Source organism: Cervus canadensis, chromosome 23 (genome assembly GCF_019320065.1).
Source record: "Cervus canadensis isolate Bull #8, Minnesota chromosome 23, ASM1932006v1, whole genome shotgun sequence".
Taxonomy (NCBI): domain Eukaryota; kingdom Metazoa; phylum Chordata; class Mammalia; order Artiodactyla; family Cervidae; genus Cervus; species Cervus canadensis.
The window spans coordinates 35,490,677-35,507,668 of NC_057408.1; the positions used below are offsets into that span (position 1 = coordinate 35,490,677).

At 36.6% G+C, this 16,992-nt stretch overlaps 1 protein-coding gene across 3 annotated transcripts in view; it reads right to left on the reverse strand.

Annotated features, from left to right (window-relative positions):
• Positions 1 to 16,992, reverse strand: part of KIAA1328 (KIAA1328 ortholog) — a 267,669-nt gene that overhangs the window by 156,514 nt on the left and 94,163 nt on the right. For all 3 annotated transcript variants that reach the window (XM_043444201.1, XM_043444203.1, XM_043444202.1), the window contains exon 3: positions 11,587 to 11,694. In XM_043444201.1, coding sequence (XP_043300136.1) covers positions 11,587 to 11,694 — 108 coding nt within the window. The remainder of the gene's footprint in view (positions 1 to 11,586; positions 11,695 to 16,992) is intronic.

A 16,992-nucleotide genomic window follows, 5' to 3' on the forward strand; every position in this document is an offset into this window, starting at 1 on the left:
ACTATATGGACCTTTGTCAGCAGAATAATCTCTGCTTTTTAATATGCTGTCTAGGTTTGTCATAGTTTTTCTTTCAAGGAGCAAGCATCTTTTAATTTCATGGCTGTAGTCACCATCTGCAGTGATTTTGGAGCCCAAGAAAATAAAGTCTGTCACTGTTTCCATTGTTTCCCCATTATTTGGCATGAAGTGATGAGACTGGATGCCATGATCTTAGTTGACATGGATTATTATAATTTATAATTGTACATTACATAAAATACACTTATGTAACAATAGCCTTTGACCTAGCAATTTTGTTTTTGGAGATTTACCCTAAAAAAATAAAAGGACCAGAACAAAGAGTCTAAGTACAGCCATGCTTATTATAGCACTCTGTGCAGTGGTAAAGAATTTGAAATAATCTGAATGTTCAACAATAGAAGTGCTGAAAAAGTTACAGTGTCTACAGAAGCCATGAACTATTACCCATTTATAGGAAATAAGTTAGGATTTGTATTAGCTTTCTCTTACCACTATAACAAACTGCAAGTTTACTGACTCAACACAAATGTATTATTCTATAATTCTGTAGGTCTGACTACAGACAGACCTGTGCGACACAGGTCTAACACCAAGGTGTCAGCAGGGTTATGTTCCTTTCTGCAGGTTGTAGGGGAGGATCTATTTCCTTGCTCACTCAGGTTTCTGGCAGAACCTTTTTCTTTGTAGTTTGAGGACTGGGATCCCTATTTCCTTGTGGGTTATCAGATGAGGACTGTTCCAAGCTTCCTTGGCTGGTCCTTGCAATCCTTGGCTGGTCACACAATGTTCCTCCATCTTCAGAGCCAACAAGGGCAGGCCAAGTGATTCTCAAGCTTCAAACCTCTCCTCCTCCTTTCGTCTTATCTCTCTGATACAGTAAGGAAAGGTTCTTTATTTTTCGGAACTCATGTGATTAGAATGAGCAGCCTACCCAGATAACCCAGGATAATCTCCATCTTTCAAAGTCTATTCCATCCATCATACCTGCAAAGTCCCTTTGCTATGTAAGGTAATATATTCAGAGCTTCCAGAGATTAGAACACAGATGTTTTTGGAGGACAATTATTCTGCTTACCACAGTTTTACAAAAACTCTAAGAATCTGACAAATGTCCATTAAAGTATCATTGCTGCTACTGCTGCTAAGTCGCTTCAGTCGGGTCCGACTCTGTGCATCATTAAGTGGAATTAAAAAAGACTAATAAGTAATGAGTTCAGTTTGATCTCAATGTACATAGATGCTATATATATTAAAACAGGTTTCCCAGGTGGTGCTAGAGGTAAAGAACTTGTCTGCCAATGTAGGAGACATAAGAGATGTGGGTTCGATTCCCAGGTTGGGAAGATCCCCTGGAGGAGAGTACAGGCAAACCACTGCAGTATTCTTGCCTGGAGAATCCCAAGGACAGAGGAGCCTGGCCGGCTGCAGTTCATAGGGTTGCAAAAAGTCAGACATGACTGAAATGATTTTTAGCACAGCACACATATTAATACATGTAAGCATAAAAAAGGTATACCTTTTTTATGAACAATCAACACTAGAGTGCTAAGACTAATTCTACCAAGACAACCAGGATAGGGAACAGGATAGTGAATGAAAGATGACTGCTTTTTTCTTAATGTGTCTTTGGATGTTTTACTTTTAATAGGAAAAGTGCTGTTCTTTTGAAATTTAGGTAACATTTAACTAAAAATAAGGTGAATTATAAGACAAAATGTATAATATAAACATGCATCACATACTTTAAAAAATAAGACCTAGAAGCTACATACTAGGATTACCTCTAGATGATATCATGGGTATGTTTTATTTTCTTTGGACTTACTGGCATTTTATATACTTTTCCTACCACAGCAAGCAAGTAAATATATGAAGATATAGGTAAACACGAGTAGCACTAAGAATAAGTATGGAATTATTTTAAGTTAAAAACAAATATAATAAAAGTTCTTACACATCAACTAAAGAAGAAATATAAAACCCCTACACAGAAAATACAGAGATAGGAAATAAAAATTCTACAAAGAAACACAGTGTTAATAAATATGTAGAAAACATTCATCTTAACTGATTACTGAATAATTGAAAATTACAATAGGATTCCATCTTTCTATTAAACTCCCAAATATTCCTTAACTATACAAATCAACATTGGAGAGCCAATTTACATGGTTGATTGAAAATTAACCTCTACTCTTTTCTGACATCTCTCAAATAATTGTAAAAGGACAAAAAAAGAGAGACACAAAATAATGAGGTTATAGAAAAATAAAGAGGAAAGGACAACAAATAAAGAGATATTGCAATATTTTAAAAGCCCAGAAATCAGACATGTAAGTTCAAACTCAATCAATTTGAAAAATCAAAACTGAAGTATTTGCTGGCTAAATGGTTGGTGTTGCTGTTGTTCAGTTGCTAAGTCACGTCCACCCTTGGTGACCCCATGGACTACAGCACGCCAGGTTTCCCTGTCCTTCAGTATCTCCCAGAGTTTGCTCAGACTCACGTCCTTTGAGCTGGTGATGCCATCCAACCATCTCATCCTCCTCTGTCGCCCACTTCTCCTCCTGCCCTCAATCTTTCCCAGCATCAGGGTCTTTTCCAAGGAGTCGGCTTGTCACAGCAGGTGGCCAAAGTATTGGAGCTTCAACATCAGTCCTTCCAATGAATATTCAGGGTTGATTTCCTTTAGGATTGACTTGTTTGATCTTCTTGTTGTCCAAGGAACTCTCAATTTGAAAGCATCAATTCTTCGGTGCTCAGCCTTCATCATGGTCCAACTCTCACATATGTACATGACTACTGGAAAAACCACAGCTTTGACTATTGGGACCTCTGTTGACAAAATGATGTCTCTACTTTTTACTATGTTGTCTATGTTCGTCATAACTTTTCTTCGCAGAAGTAAGCATCTTTTAATTTTGTGGGTACAGTCACTATGTGCATTGATTTCAGATCCCAAGAAAAAAAAATCTGTCACTTTTTTCACTTTTTCTCCATTTATTTGCCATGAAGTGATGGGACTGGATGCCATGATCTTAGTTTTTTAAATGCTGAGTTTTAAGCTGGCTTGAAGTCCATCAGTTGACAAGCCCTGCTTATATATACTGAGAACTTTCAATAGCTTTCCACTGTTTTGTTTGCAAATATAACTGGATCATCAGACATATGCGGAAAAAGGAAACCTGAACTTGTTGAAAATAGACACAATGATCCTTAGAAGAAAAAGAAATTTTAAGAACTATTAAAATCCTCAGAGATAAGAAAAGACATTGCAAGACGGATGGGTTTTATTTTTTTTTTAATTTTGGTAACAAAATGTTCTTGGAAATAATAGTACAAAAAATTTAACATAAAGATAAAAAAATAAACTTCAAGAAGTCTTTTAGAAAGTATAAAATAAAAGAGAAAAAAATAAAATGAGCGACTCCAAGAGATTCAACATCTGGCTACTAGTGTAACAAATGAAAAAAGGCCCAACTGACACACATCAGCATTAACTTTTAGAATAATGCAAAGAAAGATAAGATTTTAATAGTGTCCATGGAGAACAGTGAAGAATAGGTCACATAAAAAAGATAGAGAATCAAACTGCACCAACTCTTAATGGTAATACTAGAAACTAGAAGATAATAGAATATAACCTTCAATCTCCTTGGAGGAACATTAATTACCAACCAAGAATTCTGCATGCAGCTAAACTATACATTAAATGTGAAGAAAGATGTAAGGCATTTTCTAGAGGTAGGAAGTCTCAAAAAATTGTTGCCTCTGTACTCCTTGTCAGCTATTGAAGGACACGATTAACGAAGACGAGTATAAACCAAAAAGTGGACATGTGAACCAGCAAAAGAGGAATATAGTACAGAACAGTTAAGAAAACTTCCAGGATAATGGATAAGGAAAATTTCAGGATGAAATCTCTAAACAACAAGCTTAGAGAAAAACCAGTTCGGAATAGAGCAGAACTATGGAAGGGCTCAAGAGGAAATATTAAAAAAAATAAAGAGATATGATAGAATAACTGGTACATCTGAATATATTCAGATAATTATACATTCTGGGTAAATTCGGGAATGGAAAGACACAACACTTCTAAGGCCAGAAATTTTGGTGTTTTGTTTACTGTTATATTACCCCAAAGTCTTGAAAGTGCCTAGAATATAGTGAGAAATATTATGAATATTTCAGTGGATTAATAAATGAATGAGTGCATGGAAAATTAAAGCATTTCTAAACTCTGGAAAAACAATTATATAAAAATTAAATTTAATAACTGCAAAGTAGCTGGCTCAGGTATATAGAAAATATCTATAATTTTATGGCAAACAAATTGTGATATAGCTATACTGAGTGGACAAAAGAAATAGCATGTGTGTGGGTATGTATGTGAGAGAGAGAGAGGAAGGGGAAAAGAGTGAAGGAGAGAGAAGAAGGAATGGAGGGAAAAAGGAGAAAAGAGGGAGACGGCATGTAGATCGTTACCTGTGAGAGCTAACTAATTCATCTTTCATAGCAGAAAGTCAATACTTACTGCCTGCTTTAGTCTGATATTTTAAAATATGGATATAAATATTAGAATAAATAGATTAAAAAAATCCAAAGCAGTGAAAACTTTTATCTCTAATGAGTGGACACTGAGAGTAAGAAGGAGTGGTAGTTCAGTTCAGTTCAGTCACTCAGTCACGTCCGACTCTTTGCGACCCCATGAATGGTAGAGCACCCCACTATTTCTGCATAAGCCTTCTTAAACAACTGACTTTTTAAACTATGTACATGCTTGATTTCAACAATAATAAAATAAAATTAAACTACAGCAAGCCACAAAAAGACAAATATTGGGAACCTATGTCAACATAACAGAAGCCATAATAGAACCCACAGCCAACATCATACTCAATGATGAAAAGCTGAAAGCACTTTCCCTAAGATCAGGAAAAAGACAAGGATGCCCACTCTCACCACTTTTATTCAACATAGTTCTGCAAGTCCTAGCCACAGCAATCGGAGACGATGTTGCCAGAAAACTGCTGTTCAGTTGCCAAGTCATGTCCAACTCTTTGCAACCCCAAGGATTGCAGCACGTCAGGCTTCCCTGTCCTTCACTATCTCCTGGAGTTTGCTCAAGTTCATGTCCATTTAGTCAGTGATACTATCTAACCATCTCATCCTCTGCTGCCCCCTTCTCCTTTTGCCTTCAGTCTTTCTCCACATCAAGGTCTTTTCCAAAGAGCTGGCTACTAGACCTCATCAATGAATTTGGTAAAGTTGCAGGATATAAAATTAATACACAAAAACATGTAGCATTTCTATATATGAAAGGCCAGAAAGGGAAATTAAGGAAATGATTTCATTTCCCATCACATCAAAAAAGATAAAATGCCTGAAAATAAACCTATTTAAGGGAAAAAAAGACCTGTACTCTGAAAACTGTAAGATGCTGATGAAAGAAATCGAAGATGACTAAACAGATGGAAAGATATAAAATTCTCTGGTTGGAAGACTCAGGGTCATTAAAGTGACCATCCCACTCTAGGAAATCTAAGAGTCAAGGCAATTCTTGTTAAATTACCAATGGCAATTTTCAGAGAACTAGAACAAAAAATTTTTATAATTTGTATGGAAACACAAAAGACCTCAAATAGCCAAAGCAACCTTGACAAAGAAAAATGGAGCTGGAGAAATCAGACTTCTGGGTTTTGGACTATACTACAAAGCTACAGTAATCAAGACAGTTTGGTGCTGGCACAAAAACAGAAATATAGATCAATGGAACAAGATAGAAAGCCCAGAAATAAACCCATGCACCTAGGGAGAACTAATCTGTGACAAAGGAGACCAGAATATACAATGGTATAAATGCAAGGCTGGACAAGATAAACTCTTAGAGGAAAACATAGGCAGAACATGCTCTGATATAGATTATAGCAATATCTTTCTGGATCTCTCTCCTAAAGTAATGAAAATAAAAATAAAAATAAACAAATGGGACTTAATTAAACCCAAAAGCTTCTGCACAGCAAAGGAAATCAGAAAAGGCAACATACAGGATGGGAGAGAATATTTGCAAGCAACTGACAAGGGATAAATCTCCAAACTATACAAAGAACTCATACAGCTCAATATCAAAAACGAACCCAATCAACAAATGGGCAGATATAAACAGACATTTCTCTGAAGAAGACCATTGTATATTCTGTAACAAAGGAGACCTTTCAGGTTTCCTATCCGGTGAAAAATTGATGTATTAACATTAAGATATTGACCTCTTTATCATCCTCAAAAGTGGAAAGCAGGTGCCTGTGAGAATCTGCATGTCTTAAAGAAATCCATGTCAGTTTCTAATGTAATCATGAAATTTAAGAAAGATGACTATATGTATATATATCTAAAAAGAGAGCTACCATATGACCCAGCAATCTATCCCACTCCTGGGCATATACCCAGAGAAAACCATAATTCAAAACAATACATGCACCCCAATGTTCATCACAGCACTCTATTTACAATAGCCAGGACTTGGAAGCAACCTAAATGTCCACCAACAGAGGAATGGATAAAGATGACGTGATACATATATACAATGACACATTACTCAGGCATAAAAAAGACAAAATAATGCCATTTGCAGCAACATGGATGCACCTAGAGATTGTTATACTGAGTGAAGTAAGTCAGGCAAAAAGAGACAAATAGCATATGATATCACTGATAGGTGGAATCTATAAAAAGGATACAAATGAACTTATCTACAAAACAGAAATAAGTGACAGATGCAGAAAACACACTTACGGTTATCAGTGGGTAAGAGCAGGGTGTGAGAAACTGGGAGACTGGGACTGACATATACACACCTGCTTTGTATATAAAATAGGTAACTGATAAGGACCCACTGCATAGCACAGGGAACTCTATTCAACACTCCGCAGTGGCCGACATGGGATGTATGTACAGGTGTAACTGATTTACTTTGCTGTACACCTCAAACTACCACAATAATGTAAATCAGCTATACTCCAATAAAAATTTAAAAATTAGAAGTGATATTAACAGTACAGAAAAGAAAGGATACATGTACCCCAATACTCACTGTAGCACTGTTTACAATGGCCAAGACATGGAAGCCATCCAAATGCCCACTGACAGATGGATTGATAAAGATGTCTACTATATACCACATCACAGTCTCTCTTTCTCTCTCACACACACACACACCAGAGTATTACTCAGCCATAAAAAAGAATAAAATAATGCCACTTGCAGCAACATTGATGGACCTAGAGATTATCATGCTGAGTGAAGACAGTTAGAGAGGAACAAATATCCTATGATATTACTTATATATGGAATCTAAAAAAATGACACAAATGAACTTATTTACAAAACAGAAATAGAGTCACAGACGTAGAAAACAAACTTATGATCACCAAAGGGGAACGTGCCGAGGAGAGAGAAATTAGAAGTTTGGGAGCAACATATAAATATGTTTACTATTAATGAACAGTAAACTAAAAAATGGGTGAGATGGCAAATTTTACGTATATTTTACAACTGAAAAAATTAATTATAGCAAACTGTGCAAAAACGAGAATTTGGTTCTGCTCCTGATAATGGTTGAGGAGCTTCTACAGGGCCAAATCTCCTACATGTAACAACTAGACAACCTGGGAGGAAAAAAATAACGAACATACTGAAAAGCGGTGTGGCCAGCAGCAGGCAGAAGCTGCCAGAGGAGCAGCACTTGAAAGAAAACAGTGGCTCTGGGTGAGTTTCCAAGTTTTTTAATGGTTTTTAGCTGAAAGCAGGCTTAAAGAACGAGAGGATAGAGTATAGGAGACAAAAGTATAGAGACAAAAGGAGCTAAAAAGTGAAAAATCTTGGAGAGGAGAGAAATAGGAAAGCCTTAAATTCTATGTAACAATCTTGCCCGTTCAGGCTAACCCCTGAACTTATACATGATCAGAGCAGACTCAAGCATCCTGAAAAATGAAAGTGAAAGTCTCTTAGTCTTGTCCAACTTTTTGCAACCCCATGGACTATTCAAATCCTGAAAGATGATGCTGTGAAAGTGCTGCACCCAATATGCCAGCAAATTTGGAAAACTCAGCAGTGGCCACAGGACTGGAAAAGTTCAGTTTTCATTCCAATCCCTAAGAAAGGCAATGCCAAAGAATGCTCAAACTACCATACAATTGCACTCATCTCACACGCTACTAAAGTAATGCTAAAAATTCTCCAAGCCAGGCTTCAGCAATACGTGAACCGTGAACTTCCAGATGTTCAAGCTGGTTTTAGAAAAGGCAGAGGAACCAGAGATCAAATTGCCAACATCTGCTGGATCATCGAAAAAGCAAGAGAGTTCCAGAAAAAAAATAGATATTTCTGCTTTATTGACTATGCCAAAGCCTTTGATTGTGTGGATCACAATAAACTATGGAAAATTCTGAAAGAGATGGGCATATCAGACCACCTGACTCACCTCTTGAGAAACCTATATGCAGGTCTGGAAGCAACAGTTAGAACTGGACATCGAACAACAGACTGGTTCCAAATAGGAAAAGGAGTATGTCAAGGCTGTATTTTGTCACCCTGCTTATTTAACGTATATGCAGAGTACATCATGAGAAATACTGGGCCGTAAGAAGCACAATTTAGAATCAAGATTGCCGGGAGAAATATCAATAATCTCAGATATGCAGATGATACCACCCTTATGTCAGAAAGTGAAGAGGAACTAAAAAGCCTCTTGGTGAAAATGAAAGAGTGAAATGAAAATGAAAGAGTGAAAAAGTTGGCTTAAAGCTCAACATTCAGAAAAATAAGTTCATGGCATCTGGTCCCATCACCTCATGGGAAATAGATGGGGAGACAGTGGAAACAGTGTCAGACTTTATTTTTTGGGGCTCCAAAATCACTGCAGATGGTGATTGCAGCCATGAAATTAAAAGACGCTTACTCCTTGGAAGGGAACTTATGACCAACCTAGACAGCATATTAAAAAGCAGAGACATTACTTTGCCAACAAAGGTTCGTCTAGTCAAGGCTATGGTTTTTCTAACGGTCATGCATGGATATGAGAATTGGACTGTGAAGAAAGCTGAGTGCCAAAGAATTGATGCTTTTGAACTGTGGTGTTGGAGAAGACTCTTGAGAGTCCCTCGGACTGCAAGGAGATCCAACCAGTCCATCCTAAAGGAGATCAGTCCTGGGTGTTCATTGGAAGGACTGATGCTGAAGCTGAAACTCCAATACTTTGGCCACCTCATTGTTGACTCACTGTTGAAGAGTCAACAACGAAGAGTTGACTCATTGGAAAAGACCCTGATGCTGGGAGGGATTGGGGGCAGGAAGAGAAGGGGGCAACAGAGGATGAGATGGCTGGATGGCATCACCGATTCAATGGACATGAGTTTGAGTAAACTCCGGGAGTTGGTGATGGACAGGGAGGCCCGGCGTGCTGCAATTCATGGGGTTGCAAAGAGTCGGACACGACTGAGCGACTGAACTGAACTGAACTGGACTGGACTATACAGACCATGGAATTTTCCAGGCCAGGTACTGGAGTGGGTAGCTGGTTCCCTTCTCCAGGGGATCCTCCCAACCAGGGATCGAACACAGGTCTCCCACATTGCAGGTGGATTCTTCACCAGCTGTGCTCCGAGGGAAGCCCATGATCAGGGCAGACTCAAGCATCGCAATTAAAGTTAAAATAACTCAACGGTGATTATCATCACCACTTACTCCAGGGACACAGAACTTGGACTGGAGTTCAGTTAAATTAACTGCCCACACGTACACAAAATATTATCATTGTTCAGATAAATACAGGCATACTTGAAGACATTGCAGTTTGGGTTCCAGACCACCACAATAAAGTCAATATTGCAAAAAATGGAGTCAGACAAATATTTTGGTTTCCTGGTGCATATAAAAATTATGTTTACATTCTGTTAGTGTACTAAATGTGCAGTAGCATACATCTAAAAAAATGACAAGCTTTAATTAAAAAGTACTTTATAGCTAAAAAGATGCTAAGTTAGTCATTATCTGAGATTTCAGCAAGTCATAATTCTTTTGCAATAGTAAAGTCTAAGTTCACTGAGCACTATAACAAATATAATACTACTACTATTAGCAAGAAAAACAGTAATAATGTTAGCAACATTGTAAGAATGAGCAAAATGTAACACAGAGACACAAAGTGATGGATGCTGTTGGAAAAATGGTGCTGAAAGACTTGCTTGATGCAAGATTGCCAAAAGTCTTCAATTTGTAAAATATAAAATTATTTGTGAAGCATGATGAAGTGAAGCATAAAAAATGAGATATGCCTATATAACTGAATTCTAGAGTTATTCACAATGACCAGGAAATGATCCAAAATTACTAAACATATAAAGAAACTGGAAAACATGACCAACTCAAAGAAAATTCAATCAATGGAGACAAACCTCAAGATGAACCAGGTGTTAGAATTAGCAGACAAAGAGTTTAAGGAACAAATACACCTGTAATGAATAAAATAGAAAAATTTAACATAGAAAGTATAACAAACATACAAATGGAAATTCTAAACCCAAAAAATCCAGTATCCAAAATTAAAAAAACAAAAAGATCTCTGTATGGGCTTACAAGCAAATCAGAAACAACAAAAGCGTTGATGAATTTGAGGACAGATCAATAGAAATTATTCAATACGAATAAAGAAAAATAGGTTTTAAAAAGTTAGCAGAGAGTTAGCAATCTGTGGGACAATAACTAAAGATCTATGGTAATATACATGTAAACAGAGTTCCAAAAGGAGAGGATAAAGAGAATAAGGAAAAAAAATGCATTTGAAAAAATAATGGCCAAAAATTCTTTATATTTCATGAAAATAGCATTCTTAAACACTGGTTTGGGAGTTTGAGTTGATTTAACTTTCATGAAAAGCCATTTGGCAATGTGAATCATGAATTTTAAAAGGATTCACATGTACTTTAAGCTAGTAGTTCTGCTTACAGAAATCTATGCCCAGGAAATAGGTGGAGATAAGGTAAGAAATGTATTTACAGAAATTTTCTTCAAAACGTAATCTATAATGAAAGTGAAAGTAAAAGTCACTTAGTCATGTCCAACTCTTTGAGACTTAAAAGCCTGTATTATCTAGTAACAGGTTAATTGATAAATACTGAGTAATAGCTGTCACACAATAAATATTTGTTATATGAATTAACATCAAGTTTTTCATTAAAAAGGACATCAGAAATTATGATACACTGAAAAAAGCAAAAAATAAATTCTGTATAAGCATAATCCCTACTGTAACATAGAAAATAATGTCATAAAAGAGACAGAATGGGAAAAAGGGTTCAAAGGACTGTCTCTGAATGGAAGGATTATGAAAGATTTTTATTTTCTTCTTTACACTTATCAATATTTTTCAAAGTTTTATAATGTGAATATATTTATACATGTGATCAGAAAACTAGATTCACCAGTATGAAGCTATAAATATATACCAAGCATATCCTTAAGATCTGTGTCCTATATAGTGTGCCTTCACCAACCGCCCAAATTTACCTTGGTCCAGAGCCACTCCCATTCACATCCAGACTGAGCTCTCGAGGTTTAGTAATCTCTTTATTAGCAACCAGTTCTCTTGACTTAAATACAGCTTGAGTCCTTAACCTGTAAAAATAAATTTAGACATAGAAATAGACCAAACAATCTTAAAATCTGTATGGACCCACAAAAGAGCCTGAATAGCTAAACTTTGAGAAAGAAGAACAAAGATGGGAGCATTACATTTTCTGATTCAAACTCTATTATAAGCTACAGTCATCAAAACAGTACAAGCATACAATTCTGCAATAAAACACCAAACCACCAGGTTAAAAAAAAGCAGAGGATCTGAATAGACATTTGTTCAAAGAAGACATACAGATGGCACATGGAAGACGCTTAACATCACTAATCACTAGGGAAATGAGAATAAAACCACACTGAGATACCACCTCATACCTGTCAGAAGGGTCACTGTGAAAAAGAAAACAAGTGCTGGTAAGGATGTGAAGAAAAGGGAATACTTGTGCACTGCTGCAGGGAAAGTAAATTGGTGCAGCTGCTATGGAAAACAGTATAGTGACTCTTCAGTAAATCAAGAGATTCCTCAATTAATTAAAAATATAACTACTATATGATCTAGCAATCCCACTCCTGGTATTTGTCTGAAGAAACCGAAAACACCAATTAGAAAAGATATATGCATCCCTGTTTTCACTGCAGCATTATTTACTCGAATAGCCAAGATATGGAAGCAACATAAGTGTCCATCAATAGGCGAATGGATAAAGAAGATGTAGTATATGTATACAACAGAGTATTATCCATAAAAAGAATAAAATCTGCCATCTGTAACAACATGGATGGACTTGGAGAGTATTATGTTAAGTGAAATAAGTCATACAGAGAAAGATAAATACTGTATGATTTCACAAAAAAAACACAAAAGAACAAACATAACTAAACAGAAACAGAGTCACAGACATAGAGAACAGAGGAGAGAAGGGTCATGGGAGGTGAGAAAGAGGTGTGGGAGACTGAGGTAGAAATTTTCAGTTGCAAAATAAATGACTCATGGCTATGAAATGCACAGTGTGGGGAATATAGTCAATAATTATGTAATATCTTTGTGTGTTGAGAGATGACAATGAGTTGACTCACTGGAAAAGACCCTGATGCTGGGAAAGATTGAAGGCAAGAGGAGAAGGGGACGACAGAGGACGAGATCATTGGATGGCATCATTGACTCAATGGACATGAGTTTGAACAAGCTTTGGGAGTTGGTGAAGGACAGGGAAGCCTGGCATGCTGTAGTCCATGGGGTTGCAAAGAGTCAGTCATGACTGAACAACAATTACTTTGATACCAAAACCAGACAAAGAAAGTATGAAAAAATAAAACTACAGACCTCAGAAATATTGATGTAAATATTCTCAACAAAATATTAGTAAAAAGAAATTGTTAATGCACATTACTTGTTGACAAAGGTCCATCTAGTCAAAGCCATGGTTTTTCCAATAGTCATGTATGGATGTGAGAGTTGGGCTATAAAGAAAGCTGAGTGCTGAAGAATTGATGCTTTTGAACTGTGGTGTTGGAGAAAACTCTTGATAGTCCCTTGGACTGCAAGGAGATCAAACCAGTTCATCCTAAAGGAAATCAGTCCTGAAAATTCATTGGAAGGACTGATGCTAAACCTGAAACTCCAATACTTTTGCCAACTGATGGGAAGAACTGACTCGTTGGAAAATACTCTGATGCTGGTAAAGACTGAAGACAGGAGAAGGGGACAACAGAGGATAAGACAACAGAGGTTGGATGGCATCACTGACTCGATGGACATGAGTTTGAGTAAGCTCCGGGAGTTGGTGATGGATAGGGAAGCCTGGTGTGCTGCAGTCCATGGGGTCACAAAGAGTCAGACATGACTGAGTGACTAAATTGAACTGAATGCATAGAAAGTATTATACACTATAACCCAGGAGATTTATTCCAGGGATATAAGGCTAGGTCAATATATATATATATACATATATATATATATATATATATATATATATATATATATATAAAATCAATCAATGCAATCCACTGTATTGGCAGGCTAAAAAAAAAAAAGTCAAACAACCATGTCAATTATCCCATAAAAGATACTTAACAAAATGCAATGGACATCATAAAAACTTCATGCAATCTAAAAGGAATAAAAATAAAAAATGAACTGTTATCAAAATTAAAAACTTTTGTTTTGTGAAAGATCCTTTTGAGATTGAAAAGAAAAGAGACTAGGAGAAATTACTTGCAAATCCACCTACCTGTCTGACAAAGGACTTATATCTTTTGAATATATAAAGAATTCTCAAAACTCAACAGGAAAACAATTCAAACAATCCAGCTAGACTATGACAAGCGATACTAAAAAGAATGGAAGAAGGGCAAACTAGCAAATGAAAGGATATTGAATATCACTAGCCATAAGGAAAATGCAAACTAAAATGACAATGAAATATCACTACACACAGACGCAGAACACATCAAATAAAAATTTGTGACACAATCAAATGCTGACAAGGGTGTGGAGAAATGATCTTTCTCATGTTACTGGTAGGAGAAGTATTTTAAACTAAATGAAAGTGAAGTCACTCAATCGTGTCTGACTCTTTGAGACCCCATGGACTATAGCCTACCACACTTCTCCATCCTTGGGATTTTCCAGGCAAAAGTACTGGAGTGGGTTGCCATTTCCTTCTCCAGAGGATCTTCCTGACCCAGGGATCGAACCTGGGTCTCCTGTGTTGTAAACTAAATGAGTAAAAGCTAAATATGATCTCTTATATGATTTAGCAATCATACTCCTAGTTCTCACTTGTAGAAACAAAAAACTTAGGCCACACAAAAACTTGTATAAGAATGTACATGGAAGCTCTATTTGTAACTGAAAAAAACTGAAAACAAGGAAACTGTCTAATAGATAAATGGTTAAACAAACCATGGTATATCTATATCATGGAATAGTACTCAGAAGTCAAAAGGTATAATATACGTAACAATCTAGATGGATCTTAGCATTATGCTGAATGAGAAAAGCCAATATCAAAATTCAATATTATGCATAATTCCATTTACATAAAATCCTTAAAATAATAACAATCTAGAAATAGACAAAAGATTAGGAGATCCCAGGGTTAGGCACAGATGGGGGAGAACAGTGACTCTAACAGCATAGTTCAGGGACCTCCCTGGTGGTCCAGTGGCTAAGACTCCACGATCCCAATAGAGGAAGCCCAGGTTCCATTTCTGGTCAGGAAACCAGAATGCCACAACCAAGAATTTGCATGCTGCAGCTAACAGTTCAGATGCTGCAACTAAGGATGCCTCACATCACTCAAAGATGGAAGACCTCATGTGCCACAACTGAAGAGCCAGTGAGTGAAGTCACTCAGCTGTGTCCAACTCTTTGCAACCCCATGGACTGTAGCCCACCAGGCTCCTCGGTCCATGGAATTCTCCAGACAAGAATACTGGAGTGGGTTGCATTTCCTTCTCCAGGGGATCTTCCCGACCCAGGGATGGAACCCGGGTCTCCTGCATTATAGGCAGACGTTTTACCATCTGAGCTACCAGGGAAGTCCAAAAAATAAGTGTAGTCACTCGGTGGTGTCTGACTGTTCGCGATCCTATGGACTGTAGCCCACCAGGCTCCTCCATCCAAGGGATTTTCCAGGCAAGAATACTGTTTACCATCTGAGCCACCAGGGAATCCCAAAGAGCCAGTGCAACCAACCAAATATATAAATAACACATATTAAAAACAGATGAGGACACAGTAATAATCTAATCAGGAAAATAATTTGAAAAAGAAAATACACATCTGTATGTGTATTACTTTCCTATACACCTAAAACTAACACATTGTTAATCAACCATGCTCCAATACAAAATTAAAAAACAAAACAAAAAAATCCCAGCATAGTACAAATGAAATCTTGGTGGTGCTGAAATAGTTCTGCATTTTGACTGTGGAGGTGGTTACACAAATTCACATGTGATAAAGTGACACAGAAACACACACACACACATTGTACCAATGTTAATTTACTAGCTTTGACAATATATTATGTTTGTATAAAATGTAGCTGTTGGGAGAAACCGGGTGAAGGCCACATAGAATCTCTGTACTATTTTTGCAACTCCTATCAATCTGCAATTATTTCAAAATAAAAAGTTTTAAGAAATCTCTATACACAAAACTTGTTCAAAATTTGTGTTTCATGGTGCTTTCATCAAAGCTAGGGTGATCAAGAGAACAACAAGCACTTTATTATCATTAAGGAGCATTACTTGAATATACAATGCTGTTCAAATGAACATGATGCCTAACATAAAATTATCCATTCTCCCCTGCTAGACTGTGATCTCTTTAAAGTCTGCATTTAATTCTTTTACCTATCTCAACTACCTGGAACCATTCCTCACATAACACAGACATTCAATAAATGTTTGTAGAATGAAGTTCTCAGGAGAAACTACACGTTAACTGGAGAATCAGAGATTGGGGTCATAAAACTGAAGCAACATTTCAGCCTTTGGTGACAATCTTGTTACAAGAGGCTTCATTTTCACTTACTTTAAAAGCCTCCAGGTTCAACAGTGAAGAATAAAATTGATCATAAAGGAGGAGAAAGGGGAAGATCATGTTTGCTTCCCAGGGAAGTCGGCACTGCACTGAAGAAAACAAGTAAGACTGAACTTTCAAAGACATGAGGATTTAAAAACATGGAGCAGGATCTGAAAGTCAAAGACAACTAACTCCAAGAAGTAAAAGAAAATAACACTAATACTAGGTGTCCAAGGATCAACATGTCTAAGAATGTGTACAAAGGGGAAAAGGTATGCTTGACCAAGAAAATGGCAGGGATACACACACACACACACACACAGATACACACACCCTTTCCTTGAAATTTACTGATAAAAAGACATAAATGCCATATTTTTTTATGTTTAAATACAATTGCATTTGATCTATTACTATTTTGAAATTAAGATAACAAACTTTGACTTTGTATGTAAAACTATAATGAACACGACATGATATTAAATAGGGCTTTAGCTTTTAAAACATTGTTCTTAGGGAAAAATTGTCAGAGGAAGAGCAGTTTAAATGTGGGAAGGTGTATAATAATTGGCTATTGAACAGGTTATGCTTCGTAACCAGAAAAGGTTGAATTTAGCAGGTTCTCTTTGTTATATGGGATGATGAAACCTAGTCACAGTGAGTCTCATTTTACATCCTAAAACTTTAAGTTTTTACTTAATGCTTAATATTCTCTACAATGACATCAAATAACAAAGTATTTTGTGTAATGGTAACATTGTTGAAAAATACTGTCTTTAGAATCCAGCCAAAACTACACTGGACAG